The 14,681-nt window shown below is 54.6% G+C and overlaps 1 protein-coding gene across 1 annotated transcript in view; it reads left to right on the plus strand.

The window, feature by feature from the left end:
• The window catches only part of EFCAB6 (EF-hand calcium binding domain 6), a 101,327-nt gene that overhangs the window by 54,905 nt on the left and 31,741 nt on the right, over positions 1-14,681 (plus strand). Inside the window, exons 16-18 of the mRNA XM_045575100.1 lie at positions 8,918-9,032; positions 11,121-11,254; positions 12,618-12,850. Coding sequence (XP_045431056.1) covers positions 8,918-9,032; positions 11,121-11,254; positions 12,618-12,850 — 482 coding nt within the window. The remainder of the gene's footprint in view (positions 1-8,917; positions 9,033-11,120; positions 11,255-12,617; positions 12,851-14,681) is intronic.

Here is a 14,681-nt window from a genome sequence, read left to right on the forward strand (position 1 = left end):
AAATGACCAACTCCCAAGGACACAGAGGCCAGGATTAGTCTCATTGAGTAATCAGCCTGAGTGCTCCATCCGCCAGGAGCGGGGGCCGCGTCCCCATTCCTGTCCCCTTAGTCGGCTGTTCCTGATGGGAAGTTGTTACTCATCACCCTCATAAGCATCCTGAGCGCCCCCCTTCTCAGGCCCACCCCCGGGTCCCGGTGAGGCTTCTGGCCGCAGAGCTGTCAGCAAACACAGCCCCAGGCGGGATGCCTTAGAGCAGCATCAGCCAGCCAGCGCCCCAGTTCTTAGCGCTCTGCCTCCCTGCTTCTCATCCGCCCCCGCCAGGGCCTGGCCCGGCTCAGGAGCAGGTGCTCCTTCTCCGCCCAGCAGGGGGCCTCACGCCCTCTCACCCAGGACTGTCGCTTCCTAATGGGGTGTCCAGCCTGGTCATGGACGTGTGACTCGGAAGAAAATACCCGGGGAAGTGGATAGAGTGCCCGTCCCCGAGGCCGGGTGCAGGGAGGGGTCAAGCAGTCCTCACCCTTGAGCTTCCTGTTGCGGACATGTTCCTAATCTTAGGGGAGACCAACTGCGTGTTTGAGGTCAGAACATCTTCAGATTTGTTGGTCCAAGCCCCAATACCCACAGGAGCAGTGGCCAGACGTGGTGTCCACTGACCACACCTCTAGGCTTCCGTCTTCGCCGTGGGGTGACAGGCCTCTGCCTGGTGGCCTGAGTACCGCAGCCTGGGGCTTTGCAGGCTGCTTTGGCTTCAGACTCAGCCCTGAGCGGGCCTAGGGGTCAGCCCCGTCTGGAGGGGACCAGTCCTGGTTTGAGCCTGCCCCCTCCACCTCCAAGTTTGAGATCCTGGCACCACACACCTAGCGCACGCTCTGCTGGAGGGGCCCTCCGGCTGGCCCAGCTCTATTTCTCAGGCTCACGTCCATTCCCAGAATCCTCAGCTGTTCCCAGGGAAAGACCGCTATTTCTCAGGCTCAGGTCCACTCCCAGAATCCTCAGCTGTCCCCAGGGAAAATGCAGGTGCATGGCCTCAGTTGGCCTCTGCAGGATCCTCTCACCTGGGAACTTCAGTCTCTGTGACAGCACCGCTTCCGCCGCTCTTGGGAACTTTTTAGTATTTTGGTAACGGACTGGGCTTTGGTTTCGTTTTGTTTTTCATTGGGAATGTTGGCATGCTATGAATTATTCCATCCTACCAGAAGCACTTGAGGTCTGTCAGTTTTATTAGTAACTACTTTATTGTTATTGGTATTTTTCTCTCACATATTGTTTTATTTGTTTTATTTCTATTTCCTTGATTATTGTCTTCATTCTGCTTCATTGAGATTTAATTGGCTTTTTCTAATTTCTTGAGATAAAACGTTAGATCATTACTGTTCAGCTTTTATTTCTTTAATGTATGAATTGATGGCTATACATTGCCCTCTAGGTACAGGCCTAGCTATATCATGCAAGTTTCGGTATATCATATCCTCATTATCATTCAGTTAAAATATTTTATCATTTCCTTAGTGGTTTATTCTTTTTTCCAATTCTTAATTTTAAGTGCATTGTTTAATATCCAAACAGTTGGGATTTTCTAATTTACCGTTTATTATCAATTTTAAAGTTGATTCCATTGTGAGGAGAGAATAGATTCTACAGTCTAAATGACTCGAGGCTGTCTTCTGAGATATTGAGCCTTGGATTATGACCTGACACTTAGATGATTTTGGCAAGTGTTCCATAGGCACTGGAAAAGGAGGTGTGCTCACTCCGTCATGGACCTTCAGTTTCCTGAGTAGGTCACTTGGGTCTATTTCATTAAGTATGATCTTCAGAACTTCTCTAGTCTATTCAAAGTTCTGCCTGCACATTCCATTAGCTATTTAGAGCAGCGTATTGAAGTGGACTGTGGATTTGTCTGGTGAGATCCTTTTTTATTCTGTTGATTATTGCTTTGTTCACTCTGAAGCTAAATTATTGGGTACACATAGCTCGCTGAAACTCCCTGTGAATTGTCTCCTTTACAATTATGACATGACTCTCCGGATACAGAGTAATGCTGCTTGCCTGCAAGCCTCCTTCTGCCTGATAATAATAGAGTTACTTCAGCTTTCTTTTGATCTGTGCTAGCAGAGAATACATTTTTGTATTCTTTTATTTAAACTTCCTGCGTGCTTATATTTAAAGTAAATCTCTAATGGGTACCATATAGCTGACATTTTAAAAGATACACTGTGACAGCCTTAGTCTTCTACTTGAAGTACTTAGTCCATTTTGCATTTATTTAATTACTGGTGTGGTTGGTTTTATAGCCACCCTCCCTTCCCTCCAAATTAAAAGTTTGTGGCAAGCCTGCATTGAAGAAGTCTATTGGCACCATTTTTCCAACAGCATTTGCTCACTTTGAGTCTCTGTGTCACCCTTTAGGTAATTTGCACAATATTTCAAACTTTTTCATTATTTTTATATTTGTTATGGTGACCTTTGGTCAGTGATCTGTGATATTACTGTTGCAATTGTTTTAGGGGCACCACAAACCATCTATACTAGTAAAAAAGAAATATGATGGTCAAAAAAATTGACCATCACTTTGAACACCCACCAGCCAATCAGGAGTGAGTATGCAAATTAACCTCATGGCCTCTGTGGAGACTGACAGCACAGAGGAGGCAGCTCCCAGCCCAGCCTGCTTGGCCATTGCCACAGCGACCTGGGAGCAGGCAAGCACAGCCACAGGCAGCACCCAGCATGGCCTCAGCAACCCAGGAGCAGTAAAGCCCAGCCTGCAGGCAGCATCCAGCATGGCCTGCTTGGCAGTCGCTGTGATATGGAGTAGGCAGGCCCTGCAGAGAGCAGAGAACAATGGGGATTGGGCCTAAGCCGTCAGTAGGACATGCCCTGAGGGCTCCCGGATTGGAGTGGGTGCAGGTCAGGCTGAGAGACACCCCCCAGTGCACGAATTTCATGCATCAGGCCTCTAGTGTCCATATAAGATGGCAAACTTAATAAATGTTGTGTGTTCTGACTGCACCACCGACTGGATGTTCCCCCATCTCTTTTCTCCTTGGGCCTCTCTAGCCCCTGAGACACAACAATATTGAAATCAGGCCGATTATTATCCCTAAAATGGCCTTTAAGTATTCAGGTGAAAGGAAGAGTTTTAAACTAAAATCTAGAAATGGTTAAGCTTAGTGAGGAAGGCATGTGGAAAGTCGAGATAGGTCAAAAGCTATGCCTTTTGTTAGTCAAGTTGTGAAAACAAAGGAAAATTTTATAAAGGAAGTTAATAGTGCTACTCCAGTGAACACACAAATGATAAGAGAGCAAAACAGCCTATTGCTGATATGGAGAGAGTTTTAGTGGTCTGGAAGATCAAACCAGTGACAACATCCCCTGAAGCCAGTGGTAGGCAACCTGCGGCTCACAATGCGGCTCACAAGCCGCAGTTTGCCGCTCTGTTGACTAATGAGTTTGCTGACCTAGACTCTCCATTCCAATAATTACAGGCTGTTGTTGTTCCTTATGATTAAGCCCCTATCCCAGTGGTTGGCAAACTCATTAGTCAACAGAGGGGCAAACTGCGGCTCACCAGCCCCATGTGGCTCACGAGCCAGTTTGCCGCCCACTGCCTTAAGCCAAAGTAACTGTTATAACTGTGCTCAGGGATATAAATGAAAATATATTCATAATAAATTAAATTGTAGGAAACCTCAGGAAACAAATAGAATTTGTGAAAAGAACCAAATGGAAGTTCTAGAGCAGGAAAATAAAATACTGTGTTTCCCCAAAAATAAGACATCCTCCAAAAATAAGACCTACAGGTTTCCTTCTGAGTGAAATATAAGGCATCCCCCCGAAAATAAGGCCCCCCCCCCTAGGGTAAACAGAGATTTGGTCCACTGATTCTGAAAGAAATGGAGTCACAAGAAATTCACCAGGAAATTCAGGAATTGGATTGTTATGATGATGTCCCAGAAGATGACGACATGATTGTCATTGAATAAATGAGTAAGTTCTTGATACTGTAGGATTCACAGTTTGTCTGGTTTGTGTTGACAACTACCGTACTACCGTACCGTATACAGGTAATAAATTTCCTTTATTTTCATTTAACAATAAATGTGCACCGTATTCTTCTTCATGGAAAAATAAGACATCCCCTGAAAATAAGACCTAGCGCATCTTTGGGAGCAAAAATTAATATAAGACACTGTCTTATTTTTGGGGAAACAGGGTAGCTGAAATAGAAAGATTGACCACATGGGCTTAGACACAGAGTGGAGATGATGAAAGATAGAGTCAGTGAACTTAAAGATAGGTCAATTGAAATTTTATGAACTGAAGAAAAGCAAAAGGTAAAAAAAAAACAAAAAACAAACAGTGACTCAAGAACATGCAGAACAACATCAGAAGGTCTAGCATAGGTATAATTGGAGTTGTAGAAGGAAAGGAAGTCATGTGAGGAAATAATGGCTGAAATTTCCTAATTTGGGATCAAAGGGCTAAATGTATATTCAAAAAGTTCAGAAAACCCAAGTAAGATAAATACAAGCAAAATCACAGACAAACTGCTGAAAGCCAAGGTCAAAGAGAGAAATATTAAAAGCAGCATATGAAAACTAGAGGCCCAGAGCATGATATTTGTGCATGGGAAGGGGGTGGTGTGCGGTCCCCTCAGCCCAGCCTACACCTTCTCCAATCTTTGACATCCTCTCACAATCTGGGACCTAAATGGGCAGTTGGACATCCCTCTCATAATCCAGGACTGCTGGCTGCAACCACTAGCCTGCCTGCAAGCCTGATCACCTCCTAACTACTCCCTGATCACCCCCTAACTACTCCCCTGCTGACCTGATCGCCCACAACTGCCCTCCCCTTCAGGCCTGGTCATCTTTATATGCCTTCCCATGCTGGCCATCTTGTGTCCACATGGGGATGGCCATCTTGTGTGTGTTAGAGTGATGGTCATTTGCATATAACCTTTTTATTAGATAGGATGCCATATTACAAATGGGGGAACAAGGATTTGAATCCCCATTCACTGCTCATCAGAACAGTGGAAGCCAGACACAGTGAGACAATATCTTTAATTAACATGCTGGAAAGGTAACAAAAAGTCTCTCCACCCAGAATTTACATCCGGCAAAAGTCTCCTTTAAGAAAGGAAAATAGATTTTCAGATAAAAACACAAACACATAAAAGATAATTTATTGTAAACAGATCTTCACTATAAGAAACGTTCAAGGAAGTTTTCAGGTTGAAGGAATTTGAAACTAGGTGGAGACTCAAATACGCACGAAGGAATCAAGAACGTTGGAAATGGCTAATAATTGATTAAACATAAAAGGCTATTTTTTAAGGCCTATTTTTCTTAATTTACAAAGGATCTTTGGGGATATAACACTGTCCTGTGGGGTTTGTACTAGTAGATGTAGAACAAGTTAGTATAAAGGACAGGAGGGGGTGAAGTTCCATATGCTTCCTGCATTTTATCTGGAGTGGGTCACTGTTCACTCTACACAGACTCTGAGAAGGTAAGGGTCTGAATTGTAACCTTCAGAAAGAAGAGAAGCAGAGGCCTGGCAAGCATGTGCTGCTCACCCTGGAGCCCGGGGTGGGTGGGAGATCTCTCACGGAGGCTCTGGAGAGGCTGGGCTGAGCTGAGTCACTTTCTCAGTGAGAAGGAACATGAGCTCAGAATCGGCGCCTGCCCTGCCCACCGAGAGCCCGTGGAATGGCGAGGTCTCGAGAGGAAGACTCGCTCCACGGTCTAAATGATGTCCCGGGGACGCAGGGACTAGTTGGCGAAGCAGAATGTGCCAGGCCACAGGTTGTTAGGCTTTGAGGAATCCCCCAAGGAAGACCAAAGGACGTCGCTTGAATGCTTAAACATTTGGAATCTGTTTTGTAAGCGGTGCCGTTTAGCCTCACGTTGTATTGCAAATTGCCTCCCAGGATTGTGATCAAGCTGGTGGATTTGCCCCGTGCTCATCTTAGAGATGAGAGCGGGGAGGGGAGGGGGGGCCAGAGGGGGTGGTGTTACTGGGCAGGGCCCAGGTGCTCGGGAGGTGCTCAGGGTCTCTCCTGGGATCGGTTCCTCGAGGCGCTCTGTGCAGAGAGGGGTCTGCGCGCCTGTGCCAGGGCCAGGCAGCCTGCAGCACACCCTGCCTCCCACCCCCAACCCTCCGGGCTGCGAAGCATTTGCCTACAGACACGTCCTCACTCTCCATCACATATGTTTTTATGAAAGGCTGAGCAGGAGGAATTTGCGATGAATAATTCATGTGTAATTGTTTTCAAAATATTCAAAATATAAAGTTGCTTTTCTTTAAAAAAATCTTTATTGATGAAAGTATTACAGATGTCCCCTTTCCCCCTGTTAACCCCTCCTAGCCCCCCACCCCTGTCCCAGGCTTTTCCACACATTAGTGTCTGTGTGCATGGGTTATGCATGTATGTTCTATGAAGTTATTTTTCAAAGAAAGCAATCTGTCCCTTTTGCTGCTTCCACGGGGCCACAGCTGTCTGTCTGTACTTGCGTGCCCGCCGGGACAGACTCCTCGCAAGGCCGGGCTGGGTGATGTGCAGATGGCACGGAACTGCCAGAATCTCCAGTCACGTGCAGCCGCCCGCGTCCCCAGGCAGGCCCTGATGGTCTGGAAATCCGGCGCTGCTCCCCACGAGGCTCTGCACTGCAGCTGCACCTGCATCCCCTCCGTCTTCCTCGTCTCTCATCCCGCACCAGGCAGGACTGTTCACACACACACACACACACACACACACACACACACACACGCTCTCACACACACGCATACAAACACATGCATACTCACACATGCTCACACACACAAACACGCCCAGCCAACTCCAGGGCTTGATCAGCTGGGCGGTACAGATACAAGGAGCCTCTGTCTGTTGTAGTCAGTTTATTACTGACATACACAGCCTAAGGTGCCAGCTCCTGGCGCCCTAGGCCCGCACACCAAAAAGGATGTCACCAAAACAGAAGTTGACACCCGCCCTGCAGGTTGCGGGTCCCCCATGGAGTGCAGTTGATAAGAAAATGTAACTGGGGCAAGAGCCTTGAACTCTCTAAGCCTCGGTTTCCACATCTTTAGAATGCGGTTAGTAAGAGTGACTTTCTCAAAGTTTATTATAAGTATTAACTGAGACTTAAACATACCTGTGAGGAGCTTAGCACAATGCCTGGCACGTACCATTGCTACAAGATGATGATGGCGTTTGTGATAATGATGATGGTGATGGTTATGATGATGGTGATGATGATGATGATGGTGATGAAGATGGTGAAGATGATGATGGTGATGGTGATAGTGATGGTTGTGATGATAATGGTGATGATGATAGTGATGTTGGTGATGGTGGTGATGATGATGGTTATGGTTATAGTGTGATGGTGATGGTGATATTTATGAAGGTGATGGTGATGATGGTGACGATGATGATGATGGTTATGATAACATAATGATGATGATGATGGTGATGATGGTGATAGTAATGGTAATGATGATGGTGATAATGGTGATGGTGATGGTGATGATGAAGATGGTAATGATGGTGATGATGATGATAATGGTGATGGTGGTGATGATAATGGTGATAGTGATGATGGTGATGAAGATGGTAATGATGGTGATGATGATAATGGTGATGGTGGTGATGATAATGGTGATAGTGTTGATGGTGATGAAGATGGTAATGGTGGTGATGATGGTGTTGATGGTGATGAAGATGGTAATGGTGGTGGTGATGGTGGTGATGGTGGTGATGATGGTGGTAGTGATGATGATGGAGATGATGAAGTGTCCTATCACACTTCATCCTCCTGTTTCTTTTCCCCGTTTAGCTTTCTCTCCTGAATGCAGTGTAGTGCTGAGCCTGCTATGCCTCTGCTCTCTGGCTTGCTCTGGCTTCCTGTGCCATCAGACCCCTGACATTTGTCATTAGCTGGTCTGTGTGTCCCCAGGCCTCCAAAACACACTTTCTTCAAAACCTGTCTCTAGACACGGCTCTCCCAGACAGCCTTCCTTCGGATGCCATGCATGGGATGGGTGGGGGTCATGGGATTCTATGTTCTTTTTCAGAAGAAAAGCTGTGTTTTCTCATGTAAGTTGCAAATACTTTGAGAGTAGCAGGGATGGTGCCTCCTGTCCCGCCTGTCTCCTCCGCATCATTTCTGGGGTCTCACCTCCAGGCAGGGAGTCTGTCTGGGTTGATGATTGGCCGTTGACAAAAGGGTGCCGTCAACATCTGTCCCTTAACAGCCCATCCCATCTCCTGGGGCAGTGTCGTCTGGATAATTGCTCCCCCCACACACACACACAGACACGTACACACACAAACACCAACACACATACACATCTACACACACACACGTACGCAGGACGGAAACTGTAAGCAGTCGTTGTGTGTGGTGAGTGAAGGACCCTGGATAACGTTCAGTGAGTGGCGTGTCTCAGAGAGAGACAGTGCCATCCGCGGGTGCCCCCCAGACGTAGCTTGCCGTGTGAACTGTCGGTAATGACGAAGCTTTAATCAGAATTTTAGTCTTTCCTCCACAGACTGCCGTGCTTTGCTTTGTTCACGTTCCCCGGGCACATGAGGCTGAAAGCCGTTGCGGGCACAGCACGTGTGTGTGAGCTCAGTACTCGGGTGCCCGGCCCTGAGGAGGTCTGTGGGGCTGCCCGCAGCCCGAGCGCCCTGCAGTCCGAGCCCAGGCCGGGCGCCGCTGGCTCCTTGTTCGCTCACTGGCACAGCAAGGAAACCGGGGGCAGCTCCAGGGACCCAGCAGGAGCCTGTGGCTGGGCGGACAAGTACTGACTGCAGGCTGGATCCCGGGGCTGCCGGGCTGCCGGCTCAGCCGGGACCCCCAACCACATAAGCATCTCCCCCTCCCCGGCTCCCCATCAGGTGCTGGAAAATCACGGGCTGCCCATGGACGATGACCAGTACGCTCAGCTGAAGGCAGCCATCGGCTATAAGAAAGAAGGGATGAGCTACCAGGATCTCGCAGTGGGATTTGAAGGTAGCTCGTCACCAAGGACAAACCCTGCTGGCGCGTCTCCCCAGGGGCACCCCAGTCTTTCTGAGCCCTGGGGAGCGCCCCCGTGGCGGGGTGGGGCGAGCGAGGCTGGAGCAGGCACTTGACTCCCTTTTATCTGACGGTTCGGTCTTTTTGCTTTCGTAGTTACGCTTAGTTGTGATGCAGGATTTTGCCCAGCAGAGCCATCTACAAACTCAGAGCAAAGTGGTGTGTAACACTCACTCCAAAGCCCTCGGAGCCTTAAATCACACCCCATGTTCTTTTAAGATTTTCCTCCTTGAAAAACTGCTGGGCCTGGCCCGTGTGGCTCAGTGGTGGGAACTTCAGCCCACATACTGAAGGGTCATGGGTTCGATTCCCGGTCACGGTCACGAACCTGGGTTGCAGGTTTGACCCCCAGTCGAGGCACATGTGGGAGGCAATGATCTGTGTCTCTCACATCAGTGTTTCTCTCTGTGTCTCTCCTCCCTCCTCCCCTCTCTAAAAACCAATGGAAGAAATGCCTCTGGTGAGGATTAGCCAAGAAACAAAACCCAGGTTATCCTAAGTGAAGGGCCCGTGGGCCTGGCAGGGCAAGGGGCCTGACCCCGGGCCTCCTGCCCGGGAGGACCAGGGTCTGTGAGACTGACTAGCCAAGGCCCCCCCGCCCCCCTCCCCTTCCCAAAGGGCTTTCAGGAAGTTCGTCCTGTGCAGCAAGGTCAAGGCCGGAAGCCGGGTCCTCCGTGCGTCCTGCCCTCACCCTGCTCCCCTGGCTGCACGCCTGGCAGACACAGGAGGCGTGTGCGGCCTCCTCTGGGCCATGTCCTCTGTCCCCTCCTCTCCATGGTGCTGTGCGGGGAGGTGAGAGGGACAGCGAGCCCGGGCGTAGAAAAGCTGTAGGAATCATGCACACTCCCAACACGTCCCCGTGGCTCTGTCAGAGTGGCGCTGGGCTTCTCACCCGGAAACGCAGAGGTGCCCGCCCCCAGCCCTCCATCTGCCGGGCCCAGAGGGACAGCGGCGCCCACGTAGGTAACGGCAGTGCCAGAAGCCACCCCGTTTGGAAGGAAAAGGAATCACATTTGTTTCAGGGAGTGTTTGCAGTGTGCCAGGAGGGAATGGGCCCAGATAGGTCTGTCACTGACCTGCAGTCCCCGAGCAGTGAGTCTGCTACACAATGGGAACTTGATTGGCAGCTGCCTGCTGCTCCAGGCCTCCTCCCAGTCCGCCTGTTCTTTCCTTCACTTTCCTCCTCCTCCTCCCCCCTCTTCTCCTCCTCCTCCTCTTCCTCCTCCTCCTCCTCCCCTCCTCCTCCTCCATCAGTGCCAGTGCTGTCTGTGGCCCACCTGGTTGGTGGGATTGAGGTCGGCCAGAGGTCAGGTTGGGGGGGTGTGCGCACGTGGCCAAGCAGCTTGGTAGGCATTGCCTGCCAGGCGCACCGAACCTGGGGGAGGCCCCTGCAGGCCCAGGGGAGCGGGCAGAGCCAGGTTCCCTCCTGGGTCACAGGATGCCGCGAGTTTGCCAGGAGTTCCGGGCGCGCTGCCTGCATCAGCCACAGACGTGTCCGCGGGGGCGGGGGCGGGCAGCATTCCACCTGCAGAACCACGTCCCAGCTCACAGCCTCCAGCCGGCCGCACAAGGTCCCCCTGACGGCGGTGGGTTCCTGAGTGCGTCCGCTGCTGTCCCGGTTTCAGCTCAGAGCGGGCACGGTGCAGTAACCAAGCAGCTGGCTGTGGCGCCGGCGGGCCTGGTGCAGCCGTGCTGTCCATGAGCTCCATCTCCTCACCCTGAAGGCACAGTAGTAGCCTCCTCCCAGCAGCTGGGCCCAGCAGACTCCGCCTCGGTTGAAGGGCCCCGCGCAGGACTGAGCAGGGTCCTGGGCAGGAATGGCCGTTGTTAGTGAATGTGGCCCAGGCTCCTCCTCAGGACGGTGTCCGGGAGCCGAGGACAGGACAGCGGGCCCAGCAGGTCCTGCGGTCACTGCAGGCCGATCCCGGTGTGACGGGGCTTGCGGCCTCGGCGGGAGGGTCGGTGCTGGCGCAGAGGCGGGAGGCGGCCCCGGGAGGCCTCCCACCCACACGATCCTTGCAGGAGCTAAAACGAACGGACCGCCAGGGACTGCACCTCCGACCCCAGTTCTCCCGAAAAGCAGCCCGGCCAGCGGCTTCGTGACCGCCGAGGAGTGCCTGCAGCAGCTGCCCCAGCGCCTGAGGGAGAACTTCCCGGTGAGCGGCCCGCTCCCGCCTACCTCAGCGGGCCCCCCCCGCCGCCACCCTGCCGCCTGGGCTGTGACCCCAAACCCGCCCTGTCCGGCTCCTCCCAGGACCCGGCACCCCTCGACCTCCTGGGAGGAGCTGCGTCCCCTCGCCTCCCTGCGGCCCTCCCCTGAGGTCCTCATACCGGATGGCCCTGGGCCTCACTGTGGGGGGAAGGGCAGGGCCGTATTGGGGTCACTGCTGGGTGAGGGGGGCGGTATTGGGGTCACTGTGGGGGGAAGGGCAGGGCGGTATTGGGGTCACTGTGGGGTGAGGGGGCAGGGCGGTATTGGGGTCACTGTGGGGTGAGGGGGGCGGTATTGGGGTCACTGTGGGGTGAGGGGGCAGGGCAGTATTGGGGTCACTGTGGGGTGAGGGGGTCAGTATTGGGGTCACTGTGGGGTGAAGGGCAGGGCGGTATTGGGGTCACTGTGGGGTGAGGGGGGCGGTATTGGGGTCACTGTGGGGTGAGGGGGCAGGGCGGTATTGGGGTCACTGTGGGGTGAGGGGGTCAGTATTGGGGTCACTGTGGGGTGAGGGGGCGGTATTGGGGTCACTGTGGGGGGAAGGGCAGGGCGGTATTGGGGTCACTGTGGAGTGATGGGGGCGGTATTGGGGTCACTGTGGGGTGAGGGGGCAGGGCGGTATTGGGGTCACTGTGGGGTGAGGGGGCAGGGCGTATGGGTCTGGGGGTGAGGGGCAGGGCGGTATTGGGGTCACTGTGGGGTGAGGGGGCAGGGCGGTATTGGGGTCACTGTGGGGTGAGGGGGGCGGTATTGGGGTCACTGTGGGGTGAGGGGGCAGGGCGGTATTGGGGTCACTGTGGGGTGAGGGGGGCGGTATTGGGGTCACTGTGGGGTGAGGGGGCAGGGCGGTATTGGGGTCACTGTGGGGTGAGGGGGTCGGTATTGGGGTCACTGTGGGGTGAGGGGGGCCGTATTGGGGTCACTGTGGAGTGATGGGGGCGGTATTGGGGTCACTGTGGGGTGAGGGGGCAGGGCGGTATTGGGGTCACTGTGGGGTGAGGGGGCAGGGCGGTATTGGGGTCACTGTGGGGTGAGGGGGCAGGGCGGTATTGGGGTCACTGTGGGATGAGGGGGGCCGTATTGGGGTCACTGTGGGGTGAGGGGGGCCGTATTGGGGTCACTGTGGGGTGAGGGGGCAGGGCGGTATTGGGGTCACTGTGGGGTGAGGGGGCAGGGCGGTATTGGGGTCACTGTGGGGTGAGGGGGCAGGGCGGTATTGGGGTCACTGTGGGGTGAGGGGCGGGGTGGTCCCGGGCCGTGGAGCAGGGAGGGCTCTGACAGACGGATGGGCGCTCGCTCCGTTGCAGAACCTGTTCGCCGCCTTCTTCCGCATGGACACCAACAGGGACGGCATCGTCAGCATGCAGGACCTGCACCGGCTGCTGGACCACCTGCTCTTCAACCTCAGAGACGAGCAGTTCGAGCGCCTCGTGGCCCTCCTGGGCCTTCGGCTCAGCGTCACGCTGAACTTCCGGGAATTCCGGAATCTGTTCGAGGAGACGCCACCCACAACAGACGACCCGCCTCAACGGCTCATCAAGTAAGGGCACGGCGCAGTTCGGCGTCGCCCCGTCTGCCGCCTTCCCAACACCCTGCCCGCCCCTCCGCTGCCCACAGGGCACAGGAGGGCGGCCGCCGCCCGAGCCACCCGTCCACCCTCTTCTTAGTCAAGTGCCCCCCAAAGAGTGGCGTCCAGGGCCGGACGCCTGGTCAGGCAGGCGCAGAGTGGAAGAGCTCGATGGACCGAGCTCTCCGTCACTGACGGAGCTGTGGGTCTGACAGCCTGCACCCGCCCGCCCTGGTGCGTGTGCATCGGAAGCGGTGGAGCCGGCCTGGGCAGCAGCCTGGAGGCAGGAAGCGGGCGTGAGGGCTCCTCCGGCTCCGGGGATCCGGGGCTGCTGCTCCGCCCCTCCGGTTGGGGAGGGAAGAAGGCAGCAAACAGGTTCTTAGGCCCCTGTTTGGGCACCAGGAGAGCTGGGCTGGCCCTGGCTCGGGGCCTGGAGCTTAAAAACAGACAAACAGGGTTCCCCCACCTTCCTTGAGCTGCAGGGGCCGCCTGCCGGGGCCTTTCCTGGCCCGTCCACACACAGTCCCGGAGCTGGGGCGCCCTGGGCCCTGAGCGGGTGCGGGAGGAAAAGCACTGCACTCACCCACCAGCCTCCAGGCTGGGCTTCTCGTGTCCTCCGAGTTAGGTCTGTGCTCTGGCCAGAGCTGCTCCTGTCCTCATGGAGGAGGCAGGTGTCTCCTCCTCCACCACCAGAGCTTGCTCTCCTGGGATGCTGCTCCCGAGACACACACACACACACACACACACACACACACCCGGGAGCCACGCCTGGCGCCCCTCCGTGCATCCTTCCCTGCCCAGTGGCTGGAGCGACGGGATCCGCTCCTCCTGTGTGCAGTCCGTTTCCCGCCGTCCGTGGAGCTCCGGAGCAGAGGGCTCGGTCCACGCTGCTCATCACGCTGGCCGAGGCCTGAGGCTTGCCATGTCTGTGACGAGGGCCTGGCTGACAGGAAGCCTGGCTCTGAGGTCAGGACCCAAAGACCCGGCTAAGGAGGGCAGCGCGTAGCTTCAGGAGAGGCTGGAGAGAGGAGAGCAGCGTGTAAAATGGAGAAAGGAGGAAGGAATGAGAAGTCAGAGGGCCCTGGTTGGAGCTTGGTCACTAAGACAGCCAAGGCCATGGCCTAGCAGAGGCCTTGGGATGGAGGGACACTGTTTGCACAAGCGCTGAGATGGGGAGGAAGGTGTGGATGTGCTGACCTCGCCGCCCAGGGTCTCCCTGAGAGCACTTGGGGGAGTCCAGGTGAGGCCCTGGGTGCAGGTGGGGTTAAGGAAGAGCCTCAAGGTGAAGGCCGGAGAATGGGCATCATTTGGGACATGAGAAGGCAGCAGAGACCCGCCCGCTGCCAGCGCCTCTGGCGGGCAGGTGAGGGGGCAGCTGCTGGCCTTGGAATTCCGTGGTGAGGCCGGTGGCAGTTGGGGAGAGATGGAACAGAAAAGCAGGTGAGCGCACAGGCGGGTGGGTACCAGCGTTGAGGAGGCTGTGGGCCGTGCGAGGGGATGGCCTGTGGGAGAGTAAAGGAATCCGGTAGAAGGAGAGAGAAGGTCAGGGGCGGGGGCAGGAGGGGGAATCACGCCGACAAGGCCAGGCCTGGCGTGTTCCCGCGGGGGCCACGCAGAGGGCCCGCATCGCGAAGGCCGGCGGGGAGATGGGAAGGTGTCACGCGCAGCAGGAAGGTCAGCGGAGGCCCAGACTGGGCATAACGGACGTGCTTCAAGACGGGCGCAGGGTCTCCCCCCAGAGGGTGCCTCCGTGTTCCCCCGTGCCCGCCGGCTCCCACTGGGCCGTCTCGGCAGTGACCAGGCG

Source organism: Pipistrellus kuhlii, unplaced genomic scaffold (genome assembly GCF_014108245.1).
Source record: "Pipistrellus kuhlii isolate mPipKuh1 unplaced genomic scaffold, mPipKuh1.p scaffold_m20_p_64, whole genome shotgun sequence".
Taxonomy (NCBI): domain Eukaryota; kingdom Metazoa; phylum Chordata; class Mammalia; order Chiroptera; family Vespertilionidae; genus Pipistrellus; species Pipistrellus kuhlii.